We start from the raw sequence: 18859 nt of genomic DNA on the forward strand, positions 1-18859 counted from the left end.
ATTTTATTACTAGCCTGTAATATATTGAGTCTTAATCTTTCTATTACTTTTTAATTTTGTACCGGAGAACTTGGAGGCCTTCCATTTTACTAAACATATTTTGTTTTAAACTCCAAAACCCATACAGAAATGCAGCCTAATAATTTCAATATTATTTTGTCATGTATGCTTTTCTAATATAGAAGTTTTCGAATTTGCTGTGGAGTATTCGTTTAAAGCAGAAATCTTATATCAAGTTCTTTTTTTTTTTTTTTTCCCCACCCCTTCATTTTAGTATAGGGACATCATGATGAAAGATGGATTTCTGTGGGACATCTCTCACAACGGTGGTTTATTATTTAACGTTAGTTGGTCTCAGTCCTTCTTCTTCCTGGCCACTGTGTAAGGTATTCCTAAATGCTGACTGTCTTGGTAGAGTGCTTTGGGATACACAGAGAACGCTGTGCACAAACCAATATTATGGTCTCAGAGTCACTGGACTTGTACTCACTTCACAGAAAACACCATTTCCCGGCATTAATTAGAGACAGAGCCCAAGGATTGAATGTGGATGTTGACTCACCTGATTCTTCAGGTCACTGGCGAGGTCAGTTGCTGGGTATGTTCTGGGAAGATTTCTGGACCACTGTATGGACACAGAGTTCCAGTTTCTGGGCTGCAGACAAAGCTGCCCAGAGGGTAAGGTGGGTGGAAGTAGGTGATTTCCCTTGGAGCTGAGAGATCTTCTACAAAGTGCCGAGGCTCCTGTTGCACCAGAGACCAACTCTGGTTTGCCATGAACAAGCTAAGAAGCTTGCTGAATAGAAAAAGCACTTTGCTACAGAGAGAAGATTCAGTCAAAAGAGAAGAAAGAAGCGCTGTAGTTAGGACTCCAGGAATAAATCTTTAAAGTAAATAGAAGTACTTTCAAAACACCTACAGTATCCTCTTTTGTATCAATGAAAAATATGTAGCTGCTTTGCAAGGGACTAGCTTTCACCAGCTCGAGATAATCAGAAAGCTGGTATTTTTCCAGCTTCCCATGAGCTTCCCAGAGCTGATAGCTATAAATCCACCATAGGGAAGAGGATATTATATTTCTTCTTCTTAAGAGATAAAAGAGGGCTGATGACTAACGCTGAAGTGAATTGTTAAGAGACTTATTTACTTAATTGGGCCTGCTTGTTTGGTGTGTGTCCCAATTAATTCATTTTTGTTGTGACCATATTGAAGCAACCTACACCCTTGTGACCTTCTCTTATAATTACTACCATATTCCTCTTTTGAAGCACTGTTTTGATTATGTACTCAAAAAGCTCTGCTAAAATATCTGTAGCATTAGTACAGAGTCAGATTTTTCCATTGTTTTGAGCTCAAGGATAGTAACAAAAAGAATCATTCTTTATTGAAGTTCTTGGAGGTTATGGGTCACTTACAGCCCTTAGGGGATGGGGGGGGTCTTCCCTTTTAATTTCACAAAATGACTATTTTGAATAGGCAGAACTTGTTCTCTTAACTAGAAATTCTTTTAAGAAAAATGTGTTGTTGGGTGATAGCACTCAGAGGTGCCACGTAATTCCTCTGGTGTGCTGAATATTGTACGTATTACAGGGTCACAGGAGAAAATAACAGCAGCTGAAAAGGGACTGGCAAGTATGACCGTCCCTAAACTTGCTGAGATTGCTATGTGGAATCTCTGCCCCAGATGAGGCATTGTTTTTATTATTGCTTAAATTAACTACAGTATTTGACAGCTCTTTGCCTAAACCACAGTGGAGATGTCTGGACATCTATCTGTGAAGGAGAGACTCTTTCAGACACGGCAGTCAAATCTGCAGTGGTAGGTGACTGTCAGTGAGGGGTTGCCTGTACAAGGGGGGTGTTTATTCCTCAGTGCTTCATCGGATGAAGATTTTGCTGGTTTGTGCCAACCTCCACGGTAGTAACTTACACTCAATAAGATGTTTTTGTACGCCTGTCCTCAGCTCCTCTCCTCCTGTTTACCTGAAAATCCCAGCCAAATGGTTTTCCTCCATCGCAGCACGCACACGTGCACTGGTGGAGCTAGTTCTGGGCAGCAAACCCACAGGCGGTGTCGGTTTAGAGAAAGGTGCTCTGCATGTTGCAACTTTCATTCCAGTGGAAATAGGTGGTCTTTTACCAGATGTAAGTCTTAAACCAAGCCCCCTCACCACTGGCTGTTGTATTTGGAAAGCTGCTGAGTACCCTTGCAGTTTTGTGCACCTCTTACAACAGTGGTCCCTTCTCCTCAGGCAACAGGACCCTTGCAGAGAATATTTCTTTACACAAGGCTTGCTGATACCGTTTCTCTTACTGAGCTAAGTAGTATCACTGCTATCCCCAGTCTCTATCGGCTCTCTGCTCCCTTCTGTCCAGATCAAAACTGGCCATGTTTTAACTTCTTGAAGCACTGTATACCTTTTTTTCCTCTTCCTCATTCCCAGTTCTTTACTCTCTACTTCCTTACAGAGTGCCTTCATGTCTGTGTTTTATGCTGTGTGGAGTTTCTTTTTTGTATGGCAGACTCTCTCTGTTCCTGAAACAATTAAAAACACTTCTTTAAAGATAATGGCTTGCTTTGGGTCTCAGTTTTTCAATAGGGATTTTGATGCCTGAGGACAGCAGGTGCTGGGTAGAGCTTACCCCAGATGCCACCCACTCATTGGCGTGCTGTGTCCTCTTGGTTTAACGATTGTCTGAGCAATCTTCTGTTCTCCTTCAATGTTAAGACTGCTCATGTAGCAAAAATTCCTGTGTGAGTAGGAAAGAAAAGGTTTGGAAATCTCCCTTCAGCCATGAAAAATAATCCAGTGTAAAATAGACCGCCATCTCAGACCAGGACTTCTTCATGCACCAGGCAAAGGTGGGTGATTAAAAAAGCCAAAGGAGTGGTCTCTCCACAAAAACAGAATTAGAGGTTAATGCTTTGCCCTGCTCACTCTTGACTTTCTCTCTTTACGTAATCTGGTTCAACTCTTTGACTATGTCTATGTCTAGAACAGTTGGACTAAGTGTTCTGCTTTAGAGTACGTATGAAAGATGCTGTATGAAAGATCGATTTCCTTTCCATCATTGGGAGTTTCCTTTTTACATGCACTCACGTGCCAGGTCACACAGCATGCAGCCAAGGTGTTGCATTTTATATGACACCTACAGGACTCTACTGAATGAAATCTGCAAGTCTTCAGAGTTCTTAAAATATGACTTTCTGTTTATGTGTTTTTTGGCATAGAAACAGAAAAGCTGGGGCTGGAAGTGGGAAATGGATTGCCATCTTGGAAATTTAACGACCAGCTCTTTCCCTGTGATGTGTGTGGAAAAGTGTTTGGTCGACAGCAGACTCTGTCCCGGCATCTCTCGCTGCACACAGGTAAGCCAATGCTTTGCGGCTGGTTGTTACAGCACTGAGGAAATCTGTGTGTTCGTCATGGTTTATTTAAGTGGAGGGGGAAGAAGGTAAGCAGAAGAGTGTGCGAGCCATCCTCAGCTCCTTGCACCTAGAGCAAAGCCAAGCACAGAAACAGGACAGAATGTCAGAGCGGTGTTCAGGGAGTTAATTAACATTTTATTTCTTTACAGCCTACTTGTAATTTATCTTTACAAATGTGGAAATTCAAGTTTGTCCAGGTTCCAGTAGACCAGCCTGTAGGTAGCAGCTGGTTAACCAAGCCTGTTAACGGAGTTCTGAAGAGAAGGCACAGCCTTTCTTACATTCACGTGATGAGCTTTTTAAATGTCACTGAACAACAAAAGATTTGGCCTTGGCGTTTCAGATCTGGTGAAACTGAAAGGATTTAGTATCTGTCATTCATCTTTGCTCTCATCATCCAGTTCTTCTGAGAGAAACAGGGGCTGTTCTACCCCATACCAACTTTCTTAAAGTGAATCAGCTTCAAATCAACTGAGACTAACAGAGTTTTTATACAGAAGATGCACCTTGTCAGCCTGCTGAGGTGCACTGCACAAAACAAGACTTGAAAGCAAGAATTTCCGATGCAGTGCTAAAAAATATTGTTGGTATAATGCCAGTGTATGTTGTACCGTCTAGTAGAGCCATGCTGAAAAGGGTCAAATGCTCTGTTCTGTGGTGTCATGGGGTTTTCTTAGTCCTAAGCTGCTCTACTGAATGCCTTTCCCCTAACACTTGTAGCACTGTATTTCAAATTTAGAGCAGCAGCTCCTCAAAGGGAAAGGTTGTGAAAGCTGGTGTAATGTTTGGTTATTTTAATCAACTCTTTGCAAAATAAAGCCTGGCATGTACAAAAAATGTGCTGCCAGGATTTAAAATGTTTAATTTAAAATAAAATAATTTTTATTTTAAATTGTTTAAGTTGTGAAGCATCAGAAACTCATGATGAATTTGTTTAATCTCTTCAACTGTTCTTTGAGTGAGTTTTTTTTGTTATTTTGTGTTCGGAACTGGCCTAATGATACAGCGTTCCCTTTCCTCCCCACCCTCAGATTTTAATACAAAATCATCAACCATCAACTCTCTGCAAGTGATCACATGGGCAACCTCAAGAATAACTGGACCCAAAAATCAAATAACAGATGCTAGGTAAAGGAAGTAGTTGTAGATTATTGAACTGTTTCTCTGCTGGCTCTACTGCAGCTCTCAGAGCAGCAGTTGCCCCAGTTTTCCAGTTTATAGAGTTTTATATTATCTGACTACAAATGGTAGAGCAAGTTAAAAAAAACTAGCCCTAAACTGCTGCCAAATTAGTTTTTTTCTGAGTAAATGCTGTGAACTCCTGTAAGTTTCCAAAATGTCGAGCTTCCAAAGTACCTCATTCTGAAAGCTGCTTGGAGAAACCCAGAGGAATGCATACTTGGTTATTGGCAGCTTTAAAAATAGCTTGCTCCAAAATGAAGCATACATTTAAGGTTTTCTGTTTCTTTTTCAGAAGAGAGAAAATACAAATGCCACTTGTGCCCCTATGCTGCTAAGTGCCGTGCTAATCTGAACCAGCACCTGACCGTCCATTCTGTGAAGCTGGTGAGTACAGACACTGAGGACATTGTCAGCGCTGTCACTTCCGAAGGCAGCGATGGAAAGAAGCACCCTTATTACTACAGGTGAGGACCCAGACAAGGGCTGTGCACCAGATGCTGGAATCTGAACGTCTTATCTGCCTGCTAAGGACGTGTTACAGGGCCACCCTTCTGGTGTTGCAGGGTGGAACTGCGATGAAAGTATTTGTCTTGCCCGTATCTGACTTAGGCTAAGCAGCGAAACCCAGCTGGCTGCCTCATGCTGTTTGACTTGGCTAGCCATTGGGAAAGACTCTGGGGTTTGGTGTGGGGTTGGTTTTTGTAAACAGCTTTGTGAGGCAGATGGGTTCTTAGAAGCCTCTCTAACTTTTTATGCAGTGTTCGTTTAAGTTTTGTGTTTGGAAACATCCCATTGTGTACGCAGATCCACGGCAAATGTAAAGCACCGTGCTTCCAGTTGCCTCCGACAGCTCCATTGTTTTCAGCCAAATCTATGAAACCAAACAGTAAAGCGTAATAAGAATTGTTATATCGATATACACATTTCCTCCATTTGCTAGAGGTATATACCTTCAGTGACCAACATGACGAAAGAAAAAACCTTTAGGAGAATTTGCCTGAACAATTAAAAGGGATTGCCCAGATAACATTGATACTTGGATACTCTCCTTGTTGTATGCACTGTTGTGCGCTCTGCGAACTGTGATATGCACTCTAGTGGCTAAGCAGATTACCCAATCACTCTTACTTTTAGTCAAAGTGCCAAGAGCAGATTTAATTACAAAATCATAGAAGTAAGAAATAAATGAGACCTGCTGGATTAGATTATCTGGTCCATCCCCCTGGGAAAGCAAAATAGTGCTCTAGAGTATACGCCTTTTAAAATGTTTTTGGCTTGTTTTAAATGTTAATGGGCTAATCAAAGCAAGAGTACTCTGCAAAAAAAGTTAAATTAAAGGGTCCTTTCCATTGCCTCTCCTTATCACTCTGTTTATGCACTGGCTGTGAAATCTGTATCCCTGCTAATTATTTGCATAGCTGATGACTGCTGTTTTCCAGTCAAGCATAAGAAATGTTTGAACCCATTTTTACTTGCTTACACTGAAACTGCCAGGCAGTTTTGCACAAGATCCCAGTTTGGCATGGGAACCATTCCAGGGCTTGAAAATAACTCCTGGAGTGTGCAGCAAGCTCTCCGTTTGTCAGTGTATCAGCCATACTAAACATCTTGGCAAAGCTGCAATGCCTCTTATTGCCCAAAGGAATCGGCTAGGTGATGCGCAGCATCTGGAATCTGTAGTTTTTAATTAACTTTATGATTATTTAGCGTCATTATAGCATGTACAGGATTGTTGCATTGTGCCTGCCCTTAATCACATTGGCATGGCCATCAGTTCAAAGGCAGCTCAGCAGACAAAAGAATCTCGCACTGAACATTCAACAGTGAGGAAGAGAAGAAATCTGTGCAGTGAGTTTTTTTCTTGCAAATTCAGGGAAAGGCAACATGCTTCTGTTTGTGGTTTGCTTTTTAATGTTTCTTACTTCTGAATTCCCTTCTGCCTGCAGCTGTCATGTGTGTGGGTTTGAGACAGAGATGAATGTCCAGTTTGTCAGTCATATGTCCCTCCATGTGGATAAAGAGCAGTGGATGTTCTCCATTTGCTGCACAGCATGCGATTTTGTCACTATGGAAGAGGCAGATATGAAGGCTCATGTCAACAGCAAGCACACAGGTGATGATCCCCCTCTCCCAGCTGCAGTGATCTCTCTCTTTCTTGCTTTTTAGGTGCAACCTTCACACCTCCCATTAGCACTCCACTTTCACTGAAACGCTTGCTAATTAAGGCCTGATCTCTCAAAGTTGAAGTGAATTGGACTCCAGCCAGGCAAATAATCTGGTAGTGCAGATCAATTTTCAAGCTTAGTGAAATAAATGAAGGACTACTTAGCCCTCCTTCTTCCTATTCCCCTTATCCCCCAAATCCCCTCCCCTGTTGAAGTCAGCATACTTTGTTTGTTTTTCTGACTGGTTTACTATTTCATCAAAATCCTGGTTTGACTTCAGTGATGATAAGGTGACTTTAAGTGCTAATTGTGCATACCTGGCTGTAAGTCTGAAATACAAAATATGTTGAGCTTCGCTCTTCAGTGTGTTTGCCTCCACAGTCTATCAGTTTGGAATTTCACTCTCATGTTTAGTTGACACTGTGATTCAGCAATACCATAAATGTAACTTTATATTAAATAACAGAACAAGTCATGCGTTCTCTCCCTGGTCCTATTCACTTAATAGCCAAAGATAAGAGCAATAGCAGTTTTCAAACAAGCTCCATATGCTTAGTCCAACTAATGAAGTCTGGCATAATTTAAGGAGAAGAAAATTAGAATCCTTTTAATTAATTTCTCTTATAACACCAGGCAGAAGCATTTTGCTGCCACAAACTACTAACAATTGTGTTGACAATACTGAACCTGAATTGCATCCAGCACAATTTTTCCATTGCTAAATTGCTTTTCCTGTCCTACCAGGAATAAAATTGGGAAAACAGGGAGGGGTGGAGAAGGAGAAGGGAGAGAAGAACGCAGTTGTTTGTGCTCACAGGTACATAAGTTAAATGTAACTACAGAAATACAAACTACTGGAAAGCTCTCAAGGGATTTTATGCCAGCATAACTCTCAGCACTACTCCCTGCTATCTGAGGAGTTTGCATCTAACTCCACTTCATATATAGGAAGTCAGGGCAAGTGAGAAATGCCACCCATAGCCACGTGAAAAGCTTGCATCGGAGCTCAAAACTGAGCTGTACTCTACTGTGTCTTCCTATTGTGGCTACAAGATTGGAGCTGCTGCTTGTCTTTAAGACAAAAAACCCTTGTTCTTCCTTCACCCTGTCAAACAGCCATTCAGCTGGCGATTCAGCCAAATGCTTACACATATGGCAAATACAGAGAGTAAAAAATAGAATGGATTTTCTGGGTCACTTGACTCCAGTCCCTTATCCTGTGATGTTACCAAGTCATAAAAGGCCCGTTTGTAAGGATGCTGGCATATGTCTTCAAACAAGTATAATTGTTTTAAACCAACTACTTCTACAGACAGGCAGCTGCAGATTTTCCTGCGCTAAAGATTAGGGACCTTTTTAAAATTTCCAGCGTGTGTCTTACTGATCATCAGAATACACATTCATTGTTCTTGTGACAGAACTTTACCTGAAAGAGCAGTCCACCTCTTGCTCCCTCCACCTTTCTTCCCTCCTTCCACAGTATTTATTCCCTTAGTATGTTTATGAAGAACAACCCTCTCCCCTCTAAATGTACATTGAGCCTTTTCTTATATGAAACACAATTTTCTCACTGTACCAATCCCTCACTGCATATGTTCTTGTTAGAACCCCTGCTCTCGACATATGCAATCACAGCTGTACACGGTGAAATGAAGTAAGTAGTGGTGGCAGTGTAAAACAGCAGCAGCTACTGGGAATAGCTCACACAATAACATTCTGTGATCGTATTTACCTTCCTTGAAGGCTCCCCTACACTGATTGCTCATATTCATCCCATGTTCTGCTCAAATTCTTCTTTTGTTTTCCTTGACTGTTTCCAACTGAAGCACTCCTCATTTGTAGCAAAAATTCTTGTTACTGGCCCTTCAGGTCATAACCTTGTACTCTGTACTATTAAATTTCATTCCATTTCTATTACTCTGGTCCCCAAGGTGAGTGAATCTTTCTATATGATACCCCAGTCATCCTCCCTATTGACAGCTCGGGTCATCAGATTTCATTAGTGCATTCCTACATTTTTATCTTAGACTTAAAGGTGCCGCTCATCAGTTTAAAGCTAGGCACATAGGTACTGGTGTTTGCAGAGCCCTTGATCGAGGGACTTTTATCACATAGAGAACATGAAGTTTTAGTAAAGTCTCTTTTTAACACAGCTCTGATTAAACCAAGACATAGGTGGGAGGTAATAATTTGCCCGTCCTTGCCTTGTTGGCTCACGGCGGTTCTCATATGAGAACTCTTACTCTTGTTCATTTCTAGTGTGCGATAGGGTTTGGGATTTGAACTTCATACATTTATTGCACACATAAGGAAACTCTGATGGGCTTCAGCTTTAGATCCAGTTAAATAATGGGGTTTTTTAATTAATTATCTTCAATAAGAGGTCCTAATAAAAACAGATAAATCTCGAGACCACAGTGTTATCTTTTACAATCATTACTGAGGATGCTCCTCAGTACAATGAGTGAGATTATTCTCCTTTGCCCTTCCTCCCAGATTTACCCATTGGGCCCACATAAATGGAAAGGTGGGGGAAGGTTAGCTTGGACCAGTAGGCACTTTTGGTTTCTGCACCCCAAACCTACAGAAGCTCTGTTTCCTTTCTAAGTGACAAGTTCTTTATGGTTTTCGAACTCCGAGCTAATCAAAGTGTTTTCTTGGGATTTTTTTCAGCCTGGTAATGAGGTAGAGTTGCATGCTTTCCTCCCACTACCATTACAGACAGACTCAATTCTAGGATAAACTGAGAGATGTACTGTTGTAAACGCTAATAAAAAGGAAGGACGTGCAACTATGATTTCTTAACAGATCAATTAATTTCAGACTTGTTTTTAAGCATGTTCAAATGAACTTTAAATATAGATATTTTTCCTGAAATTTAAAACAGGATCATTGAGATTCCATCTAATCTGCTGTACTAGTTATTGCTCTTTATTCCTGTTTTTCAGCTGAAGAGAGGAAGACACCCAGTGAATCTAACAGTCCGTCTTCATCTTCGCTGTCAGCACTGAGCGACTCTGCCAACAGCAAAGAAGATGCTGATATAACCCCAAAAAACAAGGGTTCAAACAACCTGCTAGTCATTTCTGTAGTGCCTGGTAGCCAGACCTCAGTGAACACTGAAGAGAAGTCAGAGAAAGGTAAAACACTGTTAAACAAATACAAACTGTCACCTTCTATGCAGTCAATCTGGCCACAATGTAAGGAATACATTTTCCTGTTTTATTTTTCAGGCTTTGAATGCGTTTTCTGTAACTTCGTCTGCAAAACAAAAAATATGTTTGAACGCCATCTGCAAATCCACCTGATCACACGGATGTTCGAGTGTGATGTGTGCCACAAGTTCATGAAGACACCCGAACAATTACTGGAGCACAAGAAATGCCACACTGTCCCCACCGGTGGGCTCAAGTAAGGAAAGCAAGTACACAAACTTTTACTGTGTTAAGCACCTCTAATACTGTGGGGATAGGACAAAAGGAAGTCAATTAGAAAGGGTTAGTCAAATGTCTGATAATCCAGATTTGGGGCTTCCTTTTATTTAGATGACCCAAGCCCAGTCCTTCAGTGCAGGCTTGCATCATTATAGCAGATCGGTAAGCTAGCAGCAGATGTAGCATCCACTGGTCTTAGAGCTGTAACAAGCTGTCGTCCTTTCCCTTTTCAAGTCAAATAAGAGACGGTATGTGATGGGTCCCACGGAGAATGAGGCAGCACTACACAGAGGTGTTGGCAAACTGAGAGGGGTTTTTTTTCAAGGCATCAGACCAAAGGAGAGCATACAGCACACGCTGTGTTCTGCACCTGGCTCAAAGAAACTAAACCCTGTACAGTCTCTGCAACTAGGCATGAAGTTATAACCTTAAAGGTTATAACCTTTGTAGACTCTAATGCAAAGTCAGTTCTCTCCAAGAATTAGTAACTTTGATGCTTTCTGCTTTGGTTTGCATGCCCCAGAATGATCTCATTGTATAAATTAACGTGTAATGAGTAATACACTCTCTTAAGAAGAAAGCCCTTTGGCTTTGGCTAAGGTGGTGTCCTTTAAGGTCTGTTGGTGCATAGCAGTGTTTCTAGAGAATGAGCGTGCCCTTACGTCAAAGCTGGACCCCTGAGGGAAGGAGTGGCTGCTGGGGCCATATGCTTGCTCTCTGTGGGCGAGCAATGTGACATTATGCAAGATGCACGCCCCTGGTCTCTGTTTGTTCCAGCTGCTGCAGGAAAAGAGGCTGGAAGCACTTTGAGCCCAGCTAGGGTTCAGCACAGGACTCCCTGCTTCTGTTGCTCTTGCTAAGCAAACTAATGTTTTCAGTGCACTGTAACTGTCACGTGATGAGCACACCACGTTTAATGTTACCACGAGTAGCTCTATCAGTTTGCACTGCAGTTTTTGAAAACTGGCTCTGTTTGCCAGGCAGCGTCTGGTCTCCAGCTCAGTAGTTCCATGAACTGGGATCTGTGGTCACTTGGGTTGTGATGACTGAATCTGGGAAGACGACCAGATTGAGAAACAAGTAGTGTGCCAGAATGTTGGGATGTCTGTCTTGGATGCACAGACCAGTTGTCTAATGCACTTTGGGTTTAAGCTGCACAGAATCTGTTCTGTTTACCAAGGAAAAACCATGACCTATGACTCAGACCTTCCTGATAGAATGGGCTTCTCAGTCTACATAAGTTATTCCTGCCCAACTCAACTAATAATTAGGTACCTTGAAAGCTGCACCTAAGAAAAAGCTCTGATTTATTTTTTTTTTAAGGCATCCAGAAAAGCCTGAAGAGATCTAAGTAAATTGTATTTTTCTGTCTCCTGTTTGCTGTGGGGGAAGAGAAAAAAACATGATTCCTCCAGCTCCAGGTCAAAATCTGAGATTCTGATCCAGAGAGCACCCTGTCCAGGAGAGGTATGTGTGCATAGACAGCTGAGTCCTCTGTTTCAACAGAGCTAATCACGTTAGCAGCCTCAATGCCAGGCTCCCTCTCTGGATCAGAGTACTTGATGCGCATCAGGAAAAGTGTCCGGATGCTTTAGTATCCATTTGTCCTCCTGTACTACTCACTGTGCTCAAAAGTCTCTCAACTAGCAGGTAGATTAACATTAAACCTGTATGTGCAACCAGTTGTAGCAAGGGAAAACACACATGGAGAGGGAGGATCTCTGCTTAGAAATGATCTGAAATGCTAGGCAGACCTGCTAAACAGTGAACGGAGATCAGTGGCAGGTGGAGACGTCTGAGACAGTAGCCAGGTGCCTTCATTGTATCTTTTTATCTAGACCTGCTCTTTTAGCTCACCAGTTAGATCTGGAAGGGAGCGTGCTTTGTTTAATACAGCAGAGATCCCTGGCAGGTAGCTGTCCTCACCAACTTCCTCTCAGCTACATAAAGCAAGAGCGGGTGTGTTTTGGGTTTGTTGGTGTCAGCTCAGGCTTCCTTCCAAGCTTTCAAGATTCCCTCCTCTAGCCTTCTCAGCCCTTCCCGGTCCAGGAACCAGGGGTGAGGCCCTTTGCCACGTCCACCCCGGTCCGGACGCTTGCTGCTGTGAGTAAGCGGAGCCCACATCCTGTTCCCACACTGGAACAATTCCTGCCGTGGCAGAGGCGGCTGTAGGCAAACGCTGCCAAACACACGCCTCCTTTGAGCAGGGCTAGCTCATCTCCCAGAAATGGGAATCCCTACAAATCATCCTAACAGACTGGCTTTCAGCTGCTCCTAGCAGGATACCCAGCAAGCTTATTGTTCAAGGTCACATAAAAGGAATTTCCTAAGCTTTTGCTGTACATGTGGTATTACAAGTTTATTCCATCTTTACTTAAACAGCTGCTTTCATACTCATCTGTAAACACTCACTTTAAACCACTTCTTAATGGAAAAAATGGCCAAAGTGACTTCGTGCAAACACTAGGAATGTCGTTACACAAAGTACCTGTGAATCAGTCACCCACTCTGCACTACCCGGCCTGCTTTGCAGAATCTTCCCCATCAAGGTAAGCCAGGAGATTAAAGGGATGCTCCTTCAGAGTGAATCAGTGTTTTCCTAGGAACGCGTGAGCTCTACTGCCATTAAATGGGCAAACCTCCTTTAAGTAGAGACGTGTCAAGGTGAACCAAGTATTCAAAAGAGGCTTTACAGGGAGAACTAAGTACCTTTTTCTCCTCTTTAGTAGGTCAGAGAGGGGTTGAGTGACAGGGTTAAACCAGGAATGCAGGTCTTCAAGCTGAGTGACTTCTCTTTTCTCTGTCCCTGTCTTTCTTGCTGTGTTGCCAGGTGCCCGTTCTGCATCTACTCCACGAACCGCCCTGCAGCGATGGAGTGCCACCTGAAGACTCACTACAAGATGGAGTACAAGTGTCGGATCTGCCAGACAGTGAAAGCAAATCAGCTGGAGCTGGAGATGCACATCCGAGAACACCGCCTTGGCAACCATTACAAGTGCGACCAGTGTGGCTACCTGTCCAAGACCGCCAACAAGCTGATTGAACACGTGCGTGTCCACACCGGTGAGCGCCCTTTTCACTGTGACCAGTGCAGCTACAGCTGCAAACGCAAAGACAATCTCAACTTGCACAAGAAACTGAAGCATGCTCCACGCCAGACTTTCAGCTGCGACGAGTGCCTGTTCAAGACTACCCACCCTTTTGTCTTCAGCCGCCACGTGAAGAAGCACCAGAACGGGGACTGCTCTGAAGAGGAGAAGAAGGGCCAGTATTCAACCTCCAAGGAAGCCAGTCCACTCCTACCAGTGAACAGCTCCAGAAACCTCCTGTCACCCCTCTCAGTTATGTCTGCCTCCCAGGCTCTGCAAACAGTGGCTATGTCAGCTGCACACAGCAGCGGGGCAGATCCAAACTTGGCAGTGAAAGCCCTGGCCATCAATGGCACTTCCCTGTGCTTTGATAAATACTGGAACTCAGAGTTTGCCCACCTTATTCCTTTAACAATGTTTTTCCCCAAAAACCACTACGATCTCACATTCCATCCACCCAGACCTCAGACTGCACCGGGAGGTGCCTCTTCACCTAAACACTCCTTCCTTGCCTACCTTGGACTAACAGAAAGGGCAGAAACTGTCTGAGGGCAGTTACATTCTGTACCAAAAATACCCCAAGAAACCCAGCAGGTACACATTGCTGCAAAACGTAGACCGAAGAGGTAACAAACACTTGTACTATATCATTAGTAAGGTTTAGAAAATGGCTCTGTGTGTATACTCCTTATTGCATTGACATGAAAGCTGCTTTATTAAATCTTCAAGAGGTGACCTACTGCATACTTCTACCTTCAGAGGCATGTTCCCAGTACTCTTATCTAAGAAACTATTTTGTCTTGTTAAGCTGAAAAAGAGTGTCCTTAATGGCAATCAGCACTTGTAAGATTACATATTGCCGCATTTTATTTTGGGGCTTTGTGTGCGTGCGGGTATGTGAAAGAGAGTCTGCCTGTAGCGTGCCATGACATTGCTTTTGCACATCCCTTGTATTGGCTTATTTAATTATTATTCTTTTCCCCTTTTCACACACTTGCTCCCTCCCTTCCCTCCAGCTCCCCCTGAACTGTAGCGTTGTGGAAGGAGTAACGCTTGGTTCAGGGTGGATTGGTGTATTATTTCAGTGCTGTTTGCAACTTCCTTTAGCTGTTTGATGCCTTGTACTCAGTTGTCAAGGTTTGAGGATTTGGGGTAGAACGGATGAGAAAAAAGTTGCTTTCAGCACTGCAGGATGAGAGTATGACAATGAAAAGCGTGTGTATGTACACACACACACGTGCGCATATGCAGTGCGTGCAGTCTACACACCCACACAGCAGGCCCAATTCTTAACTGTTACACAGGTGTAACAAACAAACGCCTGCGTCTGGGCCATAGCATACATCTTTTGTTTTAAAAGGGCATATAAATATATATATATATATATACTGTATTATGCAGTGGTTACCTTTTAGTTTGCAGGAACAACTTGTATAACTAGAACTCTATGGTGGAAAAAAAAAATCCAACAAGGGGATTAAAAAAAAGGGTATGGATAAATTCTGGGTATAAATACTCAGACTAAAAAAAAAAGGCAGTTTTGCACAGTGCTTTAGTCTTGCACTAGTTTGTTTCTCACTTGCAAAAAAAAAAAAGAAAAAAAAAATCTGTGGGCTGAAGGTAAGACGACTGTTTATTTGAAAAGGTACCAGTAACTTCTTTGAAATATAAAGCTATAAAAAGATGCTGTTTGAACCATACAGTTCTCTTTTATACCCTCAGTATTTCAACTGTCCTTGCAAATTCTACAGTCCTATCGATACCCTCCATGTTATTAGTAATACTTTATTCCTTTTTGTTAACGGCGGATAGAGCGTACATGGCTAGGAAGCTAACTTTATACTTATTTAATGCTCCTACTTGTGGTCATTAAAATGACATGTTATATGTAGCACTTTATTGCAGGAAGAAGCAAATGCGGATTGGTTATATAACCTTTGTTAATCTCAAAATGCCAAGAGTGATCTTAATTTAAGAGAAGCTAACCAACTGTTAATTGATTTGTGTTTCTTAGACAACGTAATATCCAGGAAGAAAGATCGGGATTAAAAATACTCTGCATTAAAATTGGAAGTACAAAATGTGAAACATTTCAAAATTATCATGTGACTTACAGGAATGCTTTCTTACTGGATTATTGTTTTCCATGGTGTCTCTTGGGTTTGGATCTCGCTGTCTTTCACCAGGTATTAGAAATGTCTGACCTAGCTTTTGTCAGAGTCCCCTCTCTCTCCCTTGGCCAAGCCACTGTACGAGGTGCCCTGAGTCCCATCTAACATGCTATCCACCCACCCTCATGCTGTCCTGAAGGAACTTTTTCTGCAGATCATTTTGGGATGGGGGGGATCCGACAGGCCAGTTGGAGCCAACCCCTTGTTCGTGACAGCACTAAAGCAACGCCCCTGTTCAGGAAGGCATTTCTGGTCCACAAGGGCTCTTAGCCATATGCACAACTAGAAATGTAACTCAATCTTCATTAGTTCTTAAATGAAGCTTGTGTAGAAATACTTTTTTGATGCAAAACTTGCATCACTTAACCTATTTGCAAGTTTCCTACATTTGTTTTGCACTGAGATGGCCAAACATTCTCCACTGTCGTGACCAAACTCTTCCTGTTCGGGGAGGACATCCTAATCTGTGCACTCCTGTTAACATACTAGAAGCTATTTACAAGGGGGAAATATCCAAAGTAGTAGCAGGTTATCATTTGGAATTATTAACTAAAGGACAGAGAAGTCCCACCATTTTGTTTACATTCCAGCAGACAGTTTTGGTTCTAACGAGCATGTGGCAGTTCCGTCTGTCTACGCAGCAAAGCAAAGCCATCTGTTCCAAAGTATGTATAAACCTTTGTAAACAACCTATGTAACTCAGGGCCCTGTTTGCCATGCTTTACTCCATCAGAACTCCTGGTAAACACACCCACCCACCCCACCCCACCCAGAGTACAGACAAAATAGAAAATGCTGTATTAGTAAACACTCAATTTTTTATGCTTTGAGTATCCTGACAGCATGAAATATGCAATCTGCATCCAGAAACTATACCAGTTCTTTAAAATACACTCAATACGTACATCTCTGACCCCCACCATAGAAGAGAAACACTTCCAAATCAGAAAGCTTATTTTTCAAACCGACAGGTAAAGTACAGCTGTCTAGGAGGAAGAAGTAGGAATATTAGTAGGACACTTTACGTAAACCAAACGGCAGTTTAAATAGGGCTGGAACTTCCAAGAATGAGCTGTGAGCATGCGAACACCACGCGTTCGACAATGTTCCACTGTACCAGTATCTGACATAGTAATGTTTAATGTACCTGGGAAATTTGTTTAGCACTTTGGAAAGGATAAATTAATTCTTTCTGGCAAGTTATAGAAGTTTTCTCTGTAAGGAAAAGTGTGTTAGGAGGTTTTTATTTTTTTAAGAAAAAAATACAGTATTTATCAGAGCTCATGCATATTAAAATAATTGGTTTGCAGTTCAAGGCTAAAGAAAAGAATGTTCTCCAGAGGTTCCCCCTACCGACTAATGACCAACAGTTCTGATAAATTCCCCCCCCCACCATAAAGGTAATTTCATACTGGTTTTCACTATGCATTCTTTAACGAAAGCTAGCATGTTTTTCCATTCGGTAATTCAGTTAAAGTTCTCAGCACTTTTTTCTTTCTTCTGTCTTTTTTTTTTACTTGTTGTATTATGTTCAAATATCATTCTGTCAAGGTTTGTGTACATTAATAAAAATTTGTATTGTATAAAGCTTTTTGCATTATAAGGCTGTACAGGGTCATTTTGACAGTAACTGGTATATTCCTTTGCATCTTATGTTGCATTGCCAATTTCTAGTGTATCCAGTTTGGAAGTACAATATACTCTAATTAAAAAGGTTGGCTATATTCTTGTTTCTTTTTGGTTTTCCTCCCTCTTTTTTCACCTTAAATAGATTTAGGCTTGATTTGGAGGGAGGGGGAAAGGATTCTCCTACAAGACAAGAAGATATGAAGAAAAAAGGTAAGGTGTTATCAACGGTTGAAAGAGAAAAAGAAAGCTCTGGTTATTACTGCCAATGAAGAGATACAGCAAATACTCCTAGGACGGCTGCAGGACTTCTCTCTGTGGGCTCTGTACTTGTACCAACCTGCCAGGTCAATTCAGCAAGGGGGATAATGCCTCTTCTGAGGAGTCTGCTCAGTCGGGAGGATGATGGAGCTCTCCGGCCCTGCCCTCCTCAGCCCTGCCGTTCAAAAATCAGATCCTTAAACAGTAGTTTGGTGAACCTGGACTTGCTTGGGAGTAGCCCCAATGAAATTGGGGGAACTCTTTCCTTAAAGGGGAGCTACGCAGTGAATAAAGGAACATTGTGCATTAAAAGATTGTGATGAAAATCTATTTTTTTTATTGTAAAAATATTATGTATGCATTTTGTCAGCATTGTAGAAAAAGCTATTTTTTTTTCACCAAAGATTAATGAAATAATTAAAATGCGCAGAGGAGGCTGAAGAAAGAAACCCTAAGAGCAGAAAAAACTCCAAGCAGCAAAGATATTATTGGCTCCACTGAACAAGAAAAGATACTGAACATCCTAAAAGGAAGTTAGAGTATTTAAACACTAAGCAAGGAAAAAAAAAAAATCTGGGTATTCATTAGATAAAAATTATCCTCAGATAAATTAATGTTAACACTAAATACATGTGGATTGCCCTTTGCCCTCAGTTAGTCAGGGCAGCGTTAAGGTCTAATCAACTGAAAAATTCTTGCGGTTATTTCTACTGGGGCGCGGATACTAATTTTCAGGGCCTCTATGGGTACCTTGCTAGAGTACGTGGTGCTGTTAACAGCTTGGGTGTTGAATCCACTGCTCCTCCTTTTGCCGGTGAGTAGTTAGGTGAGGGGAAGGCAGCTCTAGCTTTGACGTTAGGATGGTAAGCCATGTTCAAGAAGAGGCGGTCTTTCTCTCCTCTTGCACTATAGCTGTAATAGAAGATATAAAGTGACACTCTATGTGGGGTTTTTTTGCGCTAGACATAAGTAGTTATCCTAGCAATTAAAAGACGATCATGCAAATTCTCCGGTATAATTTTGAAAGGTATTTCAGAGATTGATCTACGGAGCACTGATTATATCTATCTTGGTTTTAAAACAGACCTCTGCTTGTGTAAATTGTTACAGTTCTGTTGTAAATTATTATAACCATTCATTTAATTGAGACAATGGTTTAAGAGGTAGGTTCAAGTGTTCAGTTAAAACAAGCAGAGAAGGTGCAGGGAGTGAGTCAAAGAGCACCTTGGCTGGCAGAGGAAAGGGGACACGGCTGCCTCTGGAAACAGTGTACTCGGCACTGTTTGACAGTGTCTCAACGTCTCTAGGAGGGGGCTGAGCAGAGGACTGAATTATCCTGCCTGCGTCAGTAGTCAGCTAGCAGTTAAGTGCAAGTCTCGTAGTAGCTCCAACCCTTGAGTCTTACTGTAAACTTTTGTTTAAAAGCTCAGGCCCCATCTCAACGAAAACATCGACCGTCCTCTTGCAACCAGCCTCTCTAGCTTTACCAAAAACCGTACAT

General features: G+C 42.0%; 1 protein-coding gene across 2 annotated transcripts in view; it reads left to right on the forward strand.

Moving 5' to 3' along the window:
* The window catches only part of ZNF827 (zinc finger protein 827), a 109562-nt gene extending 93338 nt beyond the window's left edge, over positions 1–16224 (forward strand). For both annotated transcript variants that reach the window (XM_076337112.1, XM_076337113.1), the window contains 6 exons: positions 3233–3370; positions 4905–5076; positions 6559–6725; positions 9726–9917; positions 10011–10188; positions 13042–16224. In XM_076337112.1, coding sequence (XP_076193227.1) covers positions 3233–3370; positions 4905–5076; positions 6559–6725; positions 9726–9917; positions 10011–10188; positions 13042–13849 — 1655 coding nt within the window. In that variant the 3' untranslated portion in view covers positions 13850–16224. The remainder of the gene's footprint in view (positions 1–3232; positions 3371–4904; positions 5077–6558; positions 6726–9725; positions 9918–10010; positions 10189–13041) is intronic.
* Positions 16225–18859: the final 2635 nt, after the last annotated feature.

The sequence above is a fragment of the Aptenodytes patagonicus genome, chromosome 4 (genome assembly GCF_965638725.1).
Source record: "Aptenodytes patagonicus chromosome 4, bAptPat1.pri.cur, whole genome shotgun sequence".
In the NCBI taxonomy this organism is placed as follows: domain Eukaryota; kingdom Metazoa; phylum Chordata; class Aves; order Sphenisciformes; family Spheniscidae; genus Aptenodytes; species Aptenodytes patagonicus.